The 18203-nt window shown below is 40.8% G+C and overlaps 1 protein-coding gene across 1 annotated transcript in view; it reads right to left on the bottom strand.

The window, feature by feature from the left end:
- IQGAP1 (IQ motif containing GTPase activating protein 1) overlaps window positions 1–18203 on the bottom strand; it is a 43866-nt gene that overhangs the window by 17075 nt on the left and 8588 nt on the right. Inside the window, exons 3-19 of the mRNA XM_057385465.1 lie at window positions 17136–17292; window positions 16688–16765; window positions 15013–15089; window positions 13605–13672; window positions 12493–12606; window positions 11920–12098; window positions 11151–11241; window positions 10498–10661; window positions 9341–9425; window positions 8591–8754; window positions 8050–8210; window positions 7382–7506; window positions 5169–5332; window positions 2509–2599; window positions 1514–1681; window positions 1005–1147; window positions 524–694 (exon numbers count right to left, since the gene is read on the bottom strand). Coding sequence (XP_057241448.1) covers window positions 524–694; window positions 1005–1147; window positions 1514–1681; window positions 2509–2599; window positions 5169–5332; window positions 7382–7506; window positions 8050–8210; window positions 8591–8754; window positions 9341–9425; window positions 10498–10661; window positions 11151–11241; window positions 11920–12098; window positions 12493–12606; window positions 13605–13672; window positions 15013–15089; window positions 16688–16765; window positions 17136–17292 — 2200 coding nt within the window. The remainder of the gene's footprint in view (window positions 1–523; window positions 695–1004; window positions 1148–1513; window positions 1682–2508; window positions 2600–5168; window positions 5333–7381; window positions 7507–8049; window positions 8211–8590; window positions 8755–9340; window positions 9426–10497; window positions 10662–11150; window positions 11242–11919; window positions 12099–12492; window positions 12607–13604; window positions 13673–15012; window positions 15090–16687; window positions 16766–17135; window positions 17293–18203) is intronic.

Genomic DNA, 18203 nt, shown 5'->3' with positions numbered 1-18203 from the left:
AGAATTCTTTTGTTGCTGTCCTGTACGTCCTGTCCAATTTTATGCTGACTAATCCTACCATCTCTTTCAGGTCCTCAATCCTCCCAATCTCTGGACAAATCAAAAGACACAAACTTTACTCAGAAATGCTGACAACCATGTTTCTTCTCTTAAATTCATGAAGAACCACAGGAGCAATGCATTTCACGGTATTATCACCATCAACACATACAACACACTTCATATGGTCCTATTCCCGAAACATCGAAACATGTAAAAAAAATAATTGTCAAAGCTTCCTCAATTATGTTTTTCTCTCACCAATTTTATGTGAGCAGACTTTTTCGATTATATATGACATGTAAAAGCAAATAATATACCAAAATCACTGGGAGAGGGAAACACTTTTAGATAACTGACAATACAAGGCAAAGACAGTTGTGTGCTTGCAACCGCTGGAATTGAACAAAAACTGTCCATAAGCTTGTGTACAGAAAACAACTGCAGAGCACAAGTTTCAAATGGAATTAAAGGGAACCTCTACCTGAATGCAAGTGATCGCTGGGACTTGCTTCTTCAAAAAATTCATTCTTGAGTTGAATTCCTGGCGAACAAGATACCCCCGACAGCAAGCCTGAAGTTTCATAATCAGGTTCTCATTCGCCAGCCACAACTGCTCTCGGTTGTATGCCGCAGTGACTCCAGATATGGTGCTCTGAATTAATGTTACGATAGGAAGAGGAGCCAGAAAACCAACATGGAAATACAAGAAAAAGAAAGTTACTTCAGCTTTCCACACTATGCTTACAAGAAACTCCAAAGCTGCCTTTCAAAACCAGGAATATCGTGGGCCTGTACTCTTTCAGTGACAGGATAAATGCTTCTGACTAGGACAAGGAGTTACTAAGGTTGTTAACGTGACCATGGCATTGAAGCATTCTGTCTTGGAGCTACATTAAGGTTGGGAATGGTAGGAACATTGACTTCACAGAGAAAGAGCACGTATTACGTATTATGTATTCTACCTGTATCTCCTCCCGTGACAGCTGCGTGTCATTTTGTACGAATTCTGCTGGCTCATCCCATCCTCCCTCTTTGGTCTGCAGATTATGGTAATAATGATAGCCTCCTCTCACCCAGTGTTTCACCCATTCACTGCCATTGCCCCCTAAGAGGAGAAAGGGCAGTTAGAAGTCTGAAAATCTGACAAGTGTCTTACCTTCCATGCACACAAATGTTACAACCGGGAAATCTACTTAACAGATGCTTCTTCCTCCAAGCAAGGAAACAAATGTTTACGAGTCCCTAACGACCTCATATGAGAGCTACCTAAACACAACAAGCAGAGAACATTATACTGTGTCCACACTTCTTTTGACAAAAAAAACAGAACAACCCTTTCTTTCACAAAGCATCCACAACTGCCACCTACAACACAAGGTTTCTTCCCGGAGGTTTTTTTTACATCTGGTTACAATTCCATGTAGAATAATCTTGCATTTATTTCACTAACATTTAGCTACTTAGGGTGTACCTGCTGCCTGTTTCCTCGTCTTGACCTCTGACAGTTCTCGCAGGTACGTCTCAGCACATTCCGGAGTGACTCCGTATAGCCCGACATCAGGCGAACGCAAGGCACTCAGGGTCTGGCTGATGTCGCCATGATCTACTGCTTCATTAATGGCCAGAATTCCTAAGGAGACTTGGATAACACAAGGAAGTAGGTCAGCTCAGGGACTCAGTAACTCACAGTATGAGTAACTACGAGTGACTCACAGTAACTCACAGAATGGCAGAACAGAGCAAGACAACATGAACATACCCTTATAGCAGGAGTGTTCTGTCAAAGAAAAAGCCTTTGTCAGGCACAAAATAAAACATACAAACAATGCAAAACAAAAACCCAACCAAACAAAAAACCCCAAACAAACAGAAGGAAAAAAAAAAAGAAACCCAACGAGCCGAAGCGTAGTAATTACTTAATTGTTTCTGCAGACAGAAACAACATCTTCGTTTTAAAGTCCGTGACGCAACAATGGATGGGCCAGTCCACCCGCAAAGTGTGCTAAAGAGCGAGGGTGAATATCACCGACGTGTAATATTTGAAAAACACGTGAGGTTGTGACAACAGTACGCCACACAAGTAAAACGTAAAGCTCACGTGAAAACACAATTACGATTGTGCATATGAATGTTCTAATTTCTAACTAACCACCCACAGACACACACAATTAGTTGCAAGTGATGAAAAATTCGATAGAGATTTGTCCAATGAGTTAAGATGGTCTAATGGTCACATGCAGAACTGAACMAAAAACGCCTATCACCCCACAACAGATGAAATTTAGTATTTGAAGAATCTGACATTCGCTCCATAAAAAAACCTCACAAGAACCGCACCTGCACTGTAGCTTCATTTGATTTCCTTTGCCACATTCACATGCCATTTCTAGCTCCCAACTTTTCCTTAAATAACTGGTAGGTGGCTCGTAGTAGGGATTAACTGCAATACTGTGCGATAAGACTTACATCTCTGGGACTCCTCCGTGTCCTTGTTAGCCTTATGAATTCCATCCTGAATTTCATCCAGCCAAAGTACGGCCGTTTCATCCCGTGTGTCCTGAATACAACAAGAAAAATATACGGTATTAGGAGAAAAATACTGCTATTTCTGTAAAGTAAAATAACTTATGTTCAGAAATAACCAACATTGTACTTTCACGTGTCAGAGGGAACAAAAAGCATTTCCTAACCGACTCCAGCAGCATGAGGACATCATGTCCATTACCAAACTCAATACTTTATCCCAGTCAAAAAATCTTTCCAGCAAACAGAACAAAGAAGAGATTCTATCAATGGGAACCACTCTAATAAGCAGAGAGAATACAAGGCCAGGGACTCGATACCGGTTAGTCCTAAAGCCACATTAGCTAACAGGATATGACTTCCCAGGAGGTTAGTCCTTCAACAGAAGATGACTACCAGAGAGCTGCTGATTTGCATCGGTGTGCAGAAACTAAAGAAACCTTTGGATAACTAATGTCACAGAGGGCTGTTCATTTCCATGCCCGCAGAAGTTCACAAACCTATACAAACTAGCAAAGCAAAAAGCACCATAGTTATTGTGGATGGGCTGTACACATACGGCACGCACTGCAAAGACATGTTGTAAGTCTTTATTCTAACAGATCGCTTGTCAAGGAGCAGCGATGACACAGCATCCTGTATTTTGGCTGGGAAATCCAGCCAAATAAGCTCATGTTACGCACAGAAATTTGAGAGGAGGAAGGAGATGAGTGTTTAGCAAGTCCAAAAATATACACAAAGAACAATGACCCAGCAGTTGCCAAGCAAAGCTTCTCCCCACCCCCTGGTGCTTCCTTTAGGTAACTACCAAAAGAAATGTTAAGACGCAACTGCCATTCCTCTGACGACTCTCATACAAACAGAACACAGGAAACATTTATTGCAGATATGGGATAATAATCACACTGCACAAAAGAACCACTATTTACAATGTTCAAAAGCTTTAAGGCAAGATTTTAAATGAACATTTCCTTACGTGCCTTCCCTATTTTTCCCACTGCTTCGGCTGATTTGAAAGTAACTGGCTAAATGATACTTCATTCGAGAGCTAAACGTGACCTTCACAGGCAGATTTTATCTGAAAGCCGGACAGTCCCAGTACGAGAGTACCAGCAACGGCAAAATCTACCAAAATAATCTCGTGCTTCTCTACAGTTTTGCTGCTTCGCGGCTTTCTGCAAGGTACACGCAGCGTAACATACTGCAGTGTTTCCCGGTTTCTCCTCTCACATCATCGCATCAGAAACGTGCATGACACAGCGCTCCCCGTTCAAGTAAGCAACTGAACGACATCTTCAGGTCGACTACAATCCCTCTTGGCCCCAAGGTACAGAAATCACTAGAGTTCCTAACAGATGACTTCAGGTTGTGATTATTTTCCCCACATTGTTACTTTATAATATGATCTTTCTATTTCCAGAATTACTGCCATGCTGCTGTGAGAAGCCCTTTACTTATCTTATGCCTAAATAAGGTATTTTCATACCAACCGAGAAGTTACCAGCAGAGCCTGGCGCAACTTTAAGAGCAGGATAAAAAGATTTCATTGTATCATTCTGACTCAGCGGGAGGAAATGCTTCAGCACAAAATGTATCCTGACGATCATTAACTCTGTAAAGGCCCTTGGGAAAGCAGCTTAATGATTTTCAACAGCAATGCATACAGGTTTCAGCTATTGTCATCACGGAGGTTTACCTTTAGTCAAAATCAAAGCGTTCACCACAATCTAGTCCTTAGCCTCTATACCAAATTGTGCAATGCTATTAGAGCAATGAGCTCCACGGCAGAAAAAAAGAAAACAAAACACCCTCAAGTCGCTGAAAGCAGACATCTGCTACTTCTCTGAAACAGATGAGAAGAACTATTCAAGTGTACTATCCATACTACTGAAAAATCAATCGCATACACACATGCTCTCGTCATCCTTTCTTAAACCTGTGAGATGAAACTTGCTGTCTTCATCTTCACCCTTCAGTTAGTGAAAGCTGCAGCTATGTTCAAGCAGGTAAAAATCCTTTGCTAATGACAACTTCCGCTCAAAAAAGTCATAAGCTATGAAAGTGTCATCAGGTGAACAACAGCATATATTTTGCTGGTAGCGTGTATGCTGCTTCACATCTTTTTTCTAATTATTTACCACTTCACAGATCTTTCCACCTTCAGAAACTTTCTTTCTGCCATATACAACTATGCCTATGACAACATTTAACAAAGAACTTCGAAGAAAATACTTGAGCTTGCAGAAAACTTGCATTCAGAAGTTCAGTACTCCTGGAATGAACATGGTCTCCTTGCAAAAACAGACGACACGTATTATTTTTCCACCAACAAGATACGTATCTCGCTTGGGACTTGAGATTAGCTGTAGCAAGCCATCATGCGCACTTAGTATCCTTAGACTCATCACGAGAGCTCATGAAGATTCACACTCTTAGCTGAAATCTCTTTCTCTAGTACAGAGATCCAAACTGATGATTAAGAACAGTCGAAGGCATGCAGAATGCATACCAATACCAGTTTTGATTCCTGACTTTCAAAACCAGAAAGAATGCAATTACACTGATGCAAAGGCCTTTCAAGAGGCGCATTTAACTGCACTCACCTGTGCTTTCTCTCTCTTGGCTCGAAGTAGTGTATCCTGGTAATGCTGCGCTACCTTCGGCGCTACACCCTCCAATTTTGCCGCAGGAATCTGTAAGGCCTGAATAGTCTTCTTGGCGTCCCCTTCGTCCAGAGCTTCATTAATAAGACCAATTGCCAAAATCCCTAGCAAGGAATGCAAAGAGGAAGAAAGACAAAGTTCCATTTTTGGTCAATGATAATCACAAGCATCGCTTTGTAAGAAAAGTGCAGTTAGTCCTTCCTAAATCAAGTAACAGCTGAGAACCACAGTATCTTTAACAGAAAACATTACTTACTAGTAAAGGAACCAAGACTATTTCTCCACCTTTTAATTAATCATAATTCCTGAGCGTTGCAATTAAAAAGAGTTTAAAAAAAAATAACTCAGGGACACCACATACAGGGACAAACCGAATCCTCAGATAGTCAGCTCAGAGCTTCTAGAACTATCAAAGTCCAAATGGCCAGAGTTGACAATATTCCGAGGTTCTGGCTTCTCCGGGAAGAAATCTTCACATGAAATGAAAGACTTGCAAGGAATACCATTTAAACATACATTAATTTCATATTTTAGAAAACCTTTCCATTAAAGACGTATGTAGTATCAGCCGTATTATCAGAGTTGGGAATGTTATTCAGGTACAGTAAAATTTACCATTCAGCAAAAAAAAAAACCTGACAGTTAGCTAAATGCAAACAGAATCTACATCATACGTATCCCATCTATAGCAACCCTCTCCTGAAAATCAAAAAATAACTGAAGTTGAGATGAACCTCAGCGTTAATCTGATTCAATTTCCTGCTTAAAGAAGGATCCAATTGTGGTTTGATCAGTGCAGAACAAAAAACTCTTTCAGACAAAAAAAGAGGAGCTCAGTGTGGGGATCTCCAGTTTTGGTTATTGTATTCAAAGACTGGGACTCCTCAATGCAAGACGCACAAACCAGAAGTTCATACAAAAATTAGAACATCTTGGGGAAGGGTACATATTTGGATGGAGTAGAGATCAGGGAAAAATATATGCTGAGGACATTGCAAGAACTCCATCACTAAAACGGTGGAATGGCTTCTATCAAAAAGCAGATACAGTAACTTACGAAAGGGTGCAGGAAAGAAAACCCCCATATATATATCACCACATAGCTCAAGGGCCTTCTCTGACTACTTTAACTTACTCATAGAGAGAAGATAAAATGTATCTTTGCATCTTCATGCACACGTGAAGCACACCACATAATTAAGAAACTCCCCGGGGAGAATAATTTGTCTCATTACAGGATTTGCTGCACCCTTCTTATAGGACAAGAAGCGTTAAAAGAAATAAGATGTTTTTAGACAAGCTTTTAGGATTACACGGTGACCTCTTACTTAGATAAAACACCATGAAACTAGCACCAGTGTGTACACCAGCCACTGTAGCACCCCTTTGTGTGGTTTCAACAAATCTATTCATGTGACGCAAAAAGCAAACCCGATCTATTTGGAGATGCAAGAAACAAGTTAGTTAAGAGAGCAAGCTTGTAATTTAAAAGTTAACCTTGTCTAGAGTAAGAGAAAGCGTTTCAAGGTGAAACACAACACACCAACTACATAACAAGGAATAGCAGAAGACACCTGCCTTTCTCAGTGTATAACACCAAGTCATCACCGCAACACTTCCGACAAATCTCTCCCCAAATCTCTCCCGCCTTTATGATGCAAGGCTTTAAGCCTTGCTGATATTGAATATTTACAGTATCTTCTACTGAATGCAGCAAAATAGCAAAGAGGATGGAGCACTCCAAGACAAAGCTACAACTAACTGAGAGATTTTGGTAATACTAGCTTTCATTAAATCTGGGGGATTGAAGGGAAATTAGAAGATTGTACACTAATCCTGGACACTAACACAACATATTTTCAGTCCAAAAGGGGTTGAAATTTACACTGGAAAGACTAATAAACAGTTCAGAGATACTGACGTGGATACCACAAACACTCCTGATTGCCTAATCTCTTCATCAATGAACAGTCCCACAATCAAGACATATATTACAGATCACCAAGTCTTGCTCACAGCTAAGATCTTCCCAGATGTTTAACATATGACACAACTACAAGTCAATCAATAACTTTCTGTGTTGACATGCACCTAATTTTAGCACTCCTTATAAGCTAGGCTCAGTCTAGCATGAACTGAACAGAGAAACTTACTTTCGTGTTCTTCGTGCRCAACTTTATTCACGTGATCAACACATGACTGGATATCATTCCACGTGATAAATTCATTTCCTTCTGCACTTGTTTGAGCTTTCAGTTTCACCAGATTGTCAATATATCTGTCAAAAAACAAAACCCAAACCCAGTAAACATCGTATCATAACAAACCGGTCAGGGAGCGTGCAACCCAGCGTTCACAGCTGCAATACGAAGTGGGAGAGGTAACGTAAGGGCTGAAACTGGAACAAGTATGAAAACGGGCTAAAAAGAAAAATGCTGCGTGGAGGATGGTCAGCACAATTGTGAAGCAGGTTCAAGTAGACAAAATTTGCCAAATAGAAAAAAGCACTAAAACACTGAATGAGGGTCCAGGGCAAAGAAAATGGTGTGCAAGCTGGCATAAATACTAGCAACAACCTAATGGTATTACAGCATGGCTTTAGTGTGAAAACCATGAGAAAGCATGGAGAGACAGCACAGGAATCAGAGCAGTAAGAAATAACAATCATAAAAACGAAAAGATACGAGAGATAGCAGATATTAAATCGGTACCATAACAAATAATGCAAAAATAATGTAAAATCTAAGAGAAGGAAAAAAATTCATACAGTCACAGAATATAAGCAACATCAATCACAGATACAATTCACTGAATTATTCACCTCTGCGAGTTCTCATCCTCAATGTTTGTAAGCCCCGTGACAGGACTGCTAAGTTGTTTCCACACTGTATTCATATCCCCCGAATCCAAAGCCCTGTTAATCAGGGCTACAGAAGACAGCATCTCTACAGCAACAGATAGTTCTGGATGGGTAAGGTGACCCTGCATACGAAGAGGACAACAACTTAATTCTATTCACTCTATACAAACTATTGCTGCAAGTAGAAAACAACGGAGCGGCAGTCAGAACAGACRTGCAGCAAGGCAAAGGGACAACCTTTATGACAACGAAGTAGGAAGATGAGTATCATAAACAAAACTAAAGCAACAAGTAAGAGACTGAAGTACAGTCTCACAGGGCCAAGTAGCTCAAGATTTAGGAATTAAACCCCGTCAGAACAGACTGACCACCAAAGAAGTTCTAAAAAGACTCGATTCTATGAAACTCTAGGAAGGTTTTGTTCCAGAGAATACATTTAAGAAAACAGACAAAGCAGTGACCCTCGCCAACTTCCAGAAATAACAGAGAAGGTGATGCTTACCTCAGGGCTCTGTTGCTGTAAGGTGGCCAGCTCCTTTTGGTAAAGATCTGCAGCGAATGCGTAAACCTCCGTTAACTGGGCCTCTGGATTCATCATTTCTGCCACAGTCTTCTCCGCATTGCCCATTCGAATTGCTGAATTAATTTTGGCTACTGCTGCCAGCCCTAGAAGTTCAAAGAGCATAATAGTAAGGAGGGTGGACAGTTGAGACTCCCATAATAACTGCACTTTTTTTTTTCTATTTTACTCAAATACCTAACTAGAAAAAGAATAACAGTCCTAATGCGGGGGAAGAGCAACACTCTCAGTTCCATACATCCCCGATTAGTTAGTCTTCAACTACTGAAGATAATTAAAACACACAATGCTCTTATTTAATACTCTGTAGCTCAGTGTGAATGACCCGTAGATAACCTATCTTTCACATCTCCCAGAGCAATCCAGATTTTCTTCACAGATCCACGGCACAAAAATTCATACAAGTATTCTAGAAATAGAGGTTATTTAAGGCAGATACCAAAATTCTATGTTTCTTATCTCAATTTATACGCTGTTATCTCCAGCCACGTTGTAAGACATGGATAAAAGATGCTACAAATCATTAGGACAACCATCTCTCTTTAATGTTTTTGGCAGCTGTAAAGTACTTAAAGAACATTCATAATGACCATTCATTATAGACCCAAAAACTGTGCCTCTTTTGATCACATCCACGATGACCTTGATGCGATAATTTTTGTTGATTCTTACTTTGCTGGTATTGCTGTGCAGCCCTGTTAGCAGCATCCACTCCCGACTGCAACTCTTCTTTCTGCAGAGGACCTGTAAGGCCAGCCTAAAGAAAAAACAGAAACTGTCAGGGTCAAACAATGCTATGCTATTAATTTGAATTACCTCAATAAAATTACTCCACTTTAGCTTAAGACACTCTAAAATGCCATGCAGCTTCTGCAATCGAAGGATGCCACATACATAAGGAAATCAGAAATTACTCTCCAAATTCTCAGCTCAGGTGCTGAAAGACCATATGTGTACAACCTGATCCTGTTTGTATTAGAAGTGCAGTCCCACAAACACAGCAATTAAAGGCAAGACTGCTTCCAAAATGATAACATATTTAAGTCGAAAGGCACCGTTTTGTGCAAAAACCCTCCCCGTACAGGATCTGCGCACTGGAGTAAAATTAGCAATTGTGCAGTTTGCCACAAAACAATCCATTAAGTGAGGTTACATTGTACCTCTGAGCAACTAAAATGTTAGCAGAACATCAAAATGGACAACATGTGGCTTTGGCTTCTACATACACACTTCTTGGACTATATGATACTAAACAAATACAAATACAAAATTAGACCGAGTAACTAGGGAGGCAGGAGGGCTTAAATAACTTGGGTAGAATCACAGAATCATTGAAGCTGATAAAGACCCATAGGATCACTGAGTCCAACCACACACCTCATACTGCCAAGCCCACCACTAAACTGTCTCTCTAACCACCACACCTGCAAGCGGTGTACGATGGTATTCTCCACAGCAAATTTAGTTCAGGCTTATCTGATAGTATAAAACCCATACGTGCACATTATTTGGGCACTGACAACAGTAAAATGAGGGAGGATGCACCTTAAGTTCTGCACACATACAAGTTAGTATTTTAAGGTTTGGTCAAAGTACTTTAATTATATGTACACATACATACAAACATCTTACAGGCCTTTCATGTGCAGAGACAAAACCTAAATAATAGATAGGCTTACTGAATGCTTCCATCTCTCAACACTAACCTTTTCTAGCCAACACGAAACTGTAATGCAGGTATATACCAAGCGATTAGCACACAGTGGCACGGTAAAAGGGAGGAGCGGGGCAAAAACCTCACAATCAGGGTCATCTACGCTTTTCTGTACCTGCTGTTTCCGTTGCCTATCGCTCAAAAACTGCTTGAAATACCAGTCACAATTTTCTCGTAGCAATCCTCGAAGTGCCAGGGCCGGTGTCGCCAAAGCTTCATACAGTGCTAATGCATCTCCTCGTTCCAAAGCCAGGTCAATCTTCGATATGGCTGCGTGCGCTAACAATGGTAAAACAGAGTTTTGAGAAAGTCCTGTGGCTTTCATAAGCTACTGCTCAGAAAGAAATATTCTTAGACCTGATAGACACCAAGTTAGGTACATAATCCAAAAGGAAGACTTCCAGAGGCAATTATGAAATAGTGCTCAAAAACAATCTAACGGTTGGAAATGGCGTGCACTCTTCAAGACGAAGAATTGAAAGACCCAGCAACACGGATCATCCATTTCCGAAAGGAAGGGTGGCAGAAGTTGGAGCGAATTAAGCTTACAACTATGTACTAATAATGACTAAAAAAACAAAACCAAAAGCAACTAACAACAACAAAACCACACAACTAAAAAAAAACCAAAACACCGCCCCGCTAAAGTACCCTGCAAAAACAGGGGAGATGCCGTTAAATTTTGTCAGCATTACATTAAAAGAGGAGCATGGGTATCATTCTGAAGTACTGTTTTAATTAAGACTATTGTTATAACATTATACCTACCGTTCACTTTATTGATGTTTCCTTGAATCTCAGCTTGAGTCAGAAGTTCTTCATACACATCTCTCTCTCTATCTGAACTTTCTGAGGCAATCTGAAGACGAAATAGAAACTAATCAGGGTTTCTACAGTTTCCTTCACCCTCACCGACCTTCTAACTGAAAAGGTCAGGATGGCTAACTGTTTACACATACAGAGCTATGATAGACCACAGATACACTACCACAACACATGCAAGAAGAAGCCCTAGACATAAATACAACCAAAGTAACTATAGCCAAAATATGATAGAGGCAGCTTAGAAACAGCTTATTTCAACGTAACGGCTCTACTGAACACACAGCAGAGCTGAATAATGTAGAAAGCAGTACGCAGAGCAGGGCATGTGTTATATRGTGTTCTAAAACAACATGACCCACTTCCTTCCATCGTTGGTCGCCTTCGCTCATCATTTCATTGTTAGGAAAACGTATGTACAGCGTACAAAAATAGAAGGATGCATTCCCAAAGTAAAAATGCTAACGGGAATTCTATATGTGCGTGGCCCGTATTTCAGACAGCTAAACAGAGTAACGCAGCTATCTACCGCCTGTTTCCTACAATAAGACAGGTTACCAGGGAACATAATAGTATTTACTCATTACCAGGAGTAAATCCATCTAAGACTATAGAGACAGGACTGTAACACATGCTAGGTGTGAATTCCCCACAGTTTACATCACAATACAAGCCAGCAATGCATGCAAATAGTTTGAAAGAAGAACTGCGCTACCCTGTTTTTAGCATTCTCCATCTTGTCTTGCTTTGCTCTGTACAGTGTGGCTTGGTAAGTGGACTCCAGCTGATCATCAAGATTTATTAGCATGGCATTAGGGTTCTTCATTGCCGCAAGTGTGTCAGCTGGAACCTGACGGTCAATCGCTTCATTAATGGCAATGACAGCAGCATGCACTGAAAAACAAGCCACCGTCTGCCAGTTAGTCCTAAACAAAACAGCACCGTTTAAAATCGAGAAATCAAGAATTGAGTCTTATATCAAAAGAGCAGAATAATTATCTGGAAATTAACTGGAAAGAGGAAGAATTATCAAAACATCTCTCATTCCATCACGGCTTTGTGTTGTTGGAAAAAATAGCAGCCTACTTTCTAGGTACAATGCATTAAGTTGTCGAATCATCACGCTCCAGAAAAAATAAAAATACACGAGGGAAAGAATAAAAAAATCTTCCCAGTCTTCCAAATGGCCTATCAGAAGGATTGTAGTAGGCTTAAAAGAAGGCAGCATTAAAAACTAACACTGAACTGATCTGCTGATGTGATTAATCAAAATGCCATTTTTTCTTACATGCGGCTTCATCCACAGAAAGTTCATTTGCAAGAATTCCTCCAATCTTGCTGAAGGCAGGCATCTGAATACCATACTTCTCCAGTTCAAGCCTCATATTACTGATTTCCTCCTCTGAAACACACATTGAAACACTGTTACATGGGCTTAAATGCATTAGAATTGCTATACTAACTGCCACTACAAAAACCAATAGGGTAACTACAATAGATGGCAATCATCATTTAAATAATCCTTTAATAAAGCTCAGTAAGTGAAACAAAAGAAATGAAAATGTTAAGACATTTCACACACTTTCCTAAGATCTACACGTCTCCCAGAAATTCCTACAGGAGTATTCTCTATTTTGTCTTACTAGAAAAAAAAACACAAGAACTCTCATGAGGAGCTGGAAACAGACTCCATTCTGAGGTACCTCAACAGGTCAGGAAAATGCACGGTAGTTTTTCCCCAAAGACAGACTGCACTGAGAGAAGCCAACGGAGTGCATCAACATACCATTGTAAGTATCATACAACTCTAAAAGAGAGTTAATTGTTTAGCATTCTATGGGTGTAACAACAACAAATTTGAAATCAGATGAGTGCCCTCAGGCAAGAATCTCATTAATGTACAACATTTGACATTTTGAGAATTTGACATTTTCTCAAAATTAGTTAGTAAAACTTTGAGGAGGCACGCGGACGTGACTTTGCGCCAGCATCTCCCGCAGCAGATCAGCCGGCAAACGCTTCTTCAGCCGATGGCATCTCTACTCTAAACTATCGCAGGAGGTCAGAATTGAATACCAAGTTCCAAACTGAAAACTCTCCCAAGGGGACCAATGCAAGGCTTAAGTGTCTTACAATAGTGACAAGGAAATTAAGACATGGTTATTTGTGAAAGTAAATGATTAGTGAACTGATGACTATCTAACTGCCTGGCTCAGAAGCTGGAAAATTAAACCTTTTTTCCTTAAATTACTGAAACTCCTCATAGTCATTAATTTATAGTTTTGTTTGCATTTAGGATATCAATAGTAACAATCTTTTAATTGACCTAACAAGTGCTCAACAACTGATCTTGTAGAATATGAGATAAAGGCAGCACACGAGTGTTGGGGTTTTTTTTACCTGTGAAGTCTACCTTGCCATATAAATCCTGAATCTGTGGGGCAAGGCCCAGTTTAAAAAGGTACAGGCTAGAAAACAAAACAAGTAAATAATTAGAAGTAGTTATTTTTCCTTGTGATTCTGACAATGATATAATTTTAGGAGATAGATATTCAAGGACAGGTAAGCCAATATAACAGCCAATAATCACCAAGAGAGCGAGCTGACTCCTCTCTTCCCCCCTCAGCTGAACATAATTGGCCCACCGCTGATGAAGTCTCCATAGAATTACAGAACAGTTGAGGCAAGAAGAGCACTCTCAAGTTTGTTCAAACTTCCTTTTCAAACTAGGTCAAATAGGATCAAGTTGCCCAGAATAACATCCAGATGGCTTTGGAGGATCATCAACAGTGGAGACCCCACATTTCAGAGAAACTTGTGCTGCTCCTCGTCACTTTCACAGTACACGAGGCATTTCCTGATTATGCGTTCGCCTCTTGTCACGTCATGGGACATCACTGATGAGAGCCAGGCTTCACGTCTCCATTGCATCCTCCCTTCAGATAGCTGCACGCATTGTTGAGATCCCCACAGCACTATCTGTTATCTAGGCTGAATAGTGCCAACTCTCTCAGCCTAACCTGATAGGAGAGATCCTCTAGTCTATAAAGCATCGTAGTGACCCTTTCTTCAACTCCCTCCAGTATGTTCGTGCCTCTCTTATGTCTGAGAGCCCAGAACTGGAAACAGCACTGCAGGTGCGGCACCACCGATAGCGAAGTATTCACTGGGCCGATCTGGCTTACTAAAATGAATACTAATGTATTCACCTGCGGTCTGAAAAGAAACGGAACTGCTATAAAGGAGGGATGGACGCATGCGGCTGAGCACAGACAGGACTGGGGAAAAAAAAAACAACTTCACTACTTTTTGCCTGTCATGCTAGCTCAACAGACTGCAGATTAACAGAAAGGCCTGGGCCGGAAGGCACCTTAAAGACCATCTAGTTCCAACTCACCCCACTGGCACACGCAGGGACACCTTCCGCTATCCCGGGTTGCTCCGAGCCCCATCTGACCAGGACTTGAACACTTCCGGGGATGGGACAGCCACATGTCCTCTGGACAAACCTGCGCCAGTGCCTTACTATCTTCTCGGTTAAAGAATGTCTAGCTCTGGCTCAGACAGCAGAGGGGGTAGGAATTGGAATGAAAAGGTAGCAATTGCAACATACTTGACCAGTCCTTTTTCCCTCAGAATCTGATTTGGTCGCTGCCCGAGGCAAAATATTGGCTTCGTGATTCTTTGCTCTGACCCAATAAGATTGCTCTGCTAGAAAATTTGCCCTCATCTAGCCTTTGGTTCAGCTCCCTTTCAGCTTTGCAGAAAGATTTCAGAAGCAATCAGATTTCTGTCTAGTATTCCTTACCTGAGTGCATGAATACAATAGATACAGCGTGGCATGTTCTTACGATCATAGATATCTGTTGTTTCTGGGTAGAATATCTAAAGACAAAACAAAGTTAGTAGTCTGAATTATACTCGCTCGATATAGCCAAATCACATCAGCCCAACTCTTCCACGTTACACTAGAGAAACAGCCCATGGAACAAAAGCCTTTAAGCTTCTCTGCCCTGGACCAAATGCTTCTCCTACTTGAAATGTCAGTCCTTCCTTTTATTTCTAACAYGTGAACCAGAGCTCCCTTTTCCTAACAAGTTCTACATACGTGAATGGGTAGAACCTTTCTTTTGTGTGTGCACCGAGATACTGGGTCATGGCCTACAGTGAGGACTTTGGTGAAAGCCAAAAGATGAGGAAAAGACTTATGGGAGAAAAAAGAGAATTTTGTTCAGATTAAATGCGGCCAAGAAACAAGAGAAAGGGCAAGTTTCAAAGGGAAACCCAGACGAGCGCCGACGTGCTCTGCACACTGTATTTTCAGTTAGCTGGACCCAAAAGCTTTCAGACAGTCTCAAATGCAAAGCTCTTCAAAGTTTAACAAAGTGGGTTGATACTGAAGTTTCAGTTATTTCAGAAGTACCAACAAGGTATGCTATTTTCCAGTTATCAGCAGGTTCGTTGCCGGTGCCTGTGAGTACAAAATAGCATTGCTCTTTCCGTAAAGGCAAGAGTAGCTAAGGACCCTCAATTTCACAGCATCGCTTCCCTGCTGTTCTGCTACTTAAAGCAGCAGAATATCTTGTAAATGCACTGAACCCTAGCCCAGTTCCTTCTTAGTCTTCTCACACATTTACTTCCGCCCAAAACCTACTTACATCTGAACATGTAAGATCTTACCTCATACCTGGCACTCGATGTCTCTCTGTCTAAATCCATCCTCATTTATTGTCACCTAACTGCCCTAACAGCATATTTCAGTATTTCCTAATCCCAAATGTGCTCCTGTAAGATCATCACAGATCCCAGGAAAGCTCAACTAGTAAATCACAAAACGTTATTTTAAAATTGTTTCAAAAAATGAAGCATTCAATTTGCAAGCACATATGCCAAGAAAAAATACAACAGGTTAAACTACACAATTCAAGTGCTGGTGAGACTACACATAACAAAAAAAATTGACTATCAGCCCAACACTACCACAGTTGCATTTATTTTCAGTTGCAACTCTGTTTATTAGCGCTGAGAAGTTCATTTGGCCATTTCTCTAGTCAAGTCAATAACTTATATTTGATTAAGTCACACGAGGAACATTTCAACTCGATGCCAAAATTTCATAGGAAAATCTGAAGAAATGCAGAACATAGTATTTTCTGTTGCGCTGTTACTTTTAGCATAGATTTCTAAAACAATTTCCACAATCGAACTGTAGCTTGGATACCGCTCAAAAGAATGCATGGCTAGAATGACGTAATGCAGACATTATGCAAGATGAGTAATATTAGGAATATGGTACATACATGTAGCAGAATGAAATCTTTCAGCAAGTTTTAGGAGAGAGTCTATTATAGTGACACAAATCTAGAATTCTAAGAATTAACTAGATTAAGCAAGGTGATTTTTTTACAACAGCTAATGCTTCCAGAGAATGCAAAGCTTTTCCGAGATTATTTATTTATTTGGGTGTACAAGACAGAAGTTACCTTGGGGAGTCCAATCTCAGACATGGCATTCAGCCACTGGATTACATTATCGGTGTGTCGGAAGTGGAGACCAGTCGCCTGAAATAAAAATAGGCAGAAACGTGAGGGAGATCAGTAAGAAACAAAATGTCACAGCTGTCAAGAACAGCAGGGAGGTTCCTTAACACAGGTAGTGAAAACACTTTTACGAGAAAGATGTCAGAAGGCTTCTATATATGTTTATATTGACTGTTTATGATAAATTACTTCACCTAAGTGCAAGCTTAGATACAAAGCTAAGAATCCACCCGCCCCCACATTTAACCATTGTCCTAGAGAGAAGGCAGAGTCTCTCAGGTAAGACTAATACATATTAACTTCCTGCTTATTCTCTCMCGGTACCTCCATGTGTACATATTCCCATTTCAGATGTCCATCTAAAGAAGTATCTGTTGCCAACAGCACTCACCTTATACCTAGTCTGTTCCCTATCATAGATTTTCTTCACAGAAACCACTTTAGGGGAGAAAAAGTTTCCAAGTTTTGCCAGGTAGACTCCGTTTCTCAATCCTTCTTCCAACTCTGTTGTGGCAGGCAGCTCCTCGTTCAAACAGGCCTCCATCCATCTGGAAGTGCAAGGAAAATTCAGTCAGTCACACGAGTGTATTTCCAACTTGGGAACGCAAGCCCGTGCCAAACAAGGCTCACGCTGCTCTCACACTCAAGCATACAGCCCTAGCAGCTGAAAACAGATAGAACGCTACTGCGGAGACTGCATCATTAAAATGCTAGTTGGCAAGACTTCAGACAAAATATTAAGAAGCACAGAGTTCATCAGACAGAGTTTCAAAGGTAATTAAGACACCATCACATCTTCACGCTTCTCCTTCAGCCCATGACTTAGTTGGTACTTAGTGGCCATCCTGTCCTTTTAAATAACTTAAATCTTCCCCTTGTACAAGCTTACCTTACAAGCATTTCTTTACTCTCATTAGGTATTTGCTAGTTATTTCATGACTTTGTGCCACTTACGCAAGCTTTTTTAAATGATGACACAGAGAGGCCCTACAACGTTCACAGATTCATAGAATGGTTTGGGTCAGAAGGGACTCCAACGCCTATCTCTCCAATCCTCTGCCACAGCCAGGGACACCTTCCGCTCCAGACCGGGTTGCTCGGAGTTCCACCCAAGCCCAGCCCCGAATACTTATAGGGATAGGGCAAGTTTCTATGGACAACCCGCTCCGGTGCCTCAACACCCCCAGACAGTAAAGAAGTTTTTCCCCAACACCGAATCTAAACCCAACCTCTTTCAATCTGGTGATGTTTCCAAGTACATCCTCCTATATATTTTCTCCCACCCTACTATACATTTCAAGAACAGAGGAAAAAGCATGGAAAAAGGAATTCCTCTCCTCATACCTCATTTTCCCTTATCTTGTTGCCTTCCATCTCACTCAATGGTATCACAAACCTCATGACAAAAACTACAGCAAAACATTTTCAAAAATCACCATTCTCAAAACAGAGGTGCACC

This window comes from Malurus melanocephalus, unplaced genomic scaffold (genome assembly GCF_030028575.1).
Source record: "Malurus melanocephalus ecotype Western Australia unplaced genomic scaffold, MMel_1.1 scaffold_828, whole genome shotgun sequence".
NCBI lineage: Eukaryota > Metazoa > Chordata > Aves > Passeriformes > Maluridae > Malurus > Malurus melanocephalus.
This window is presented reverse-complemented; position numbering and strand designations above follow the sequence as displayed.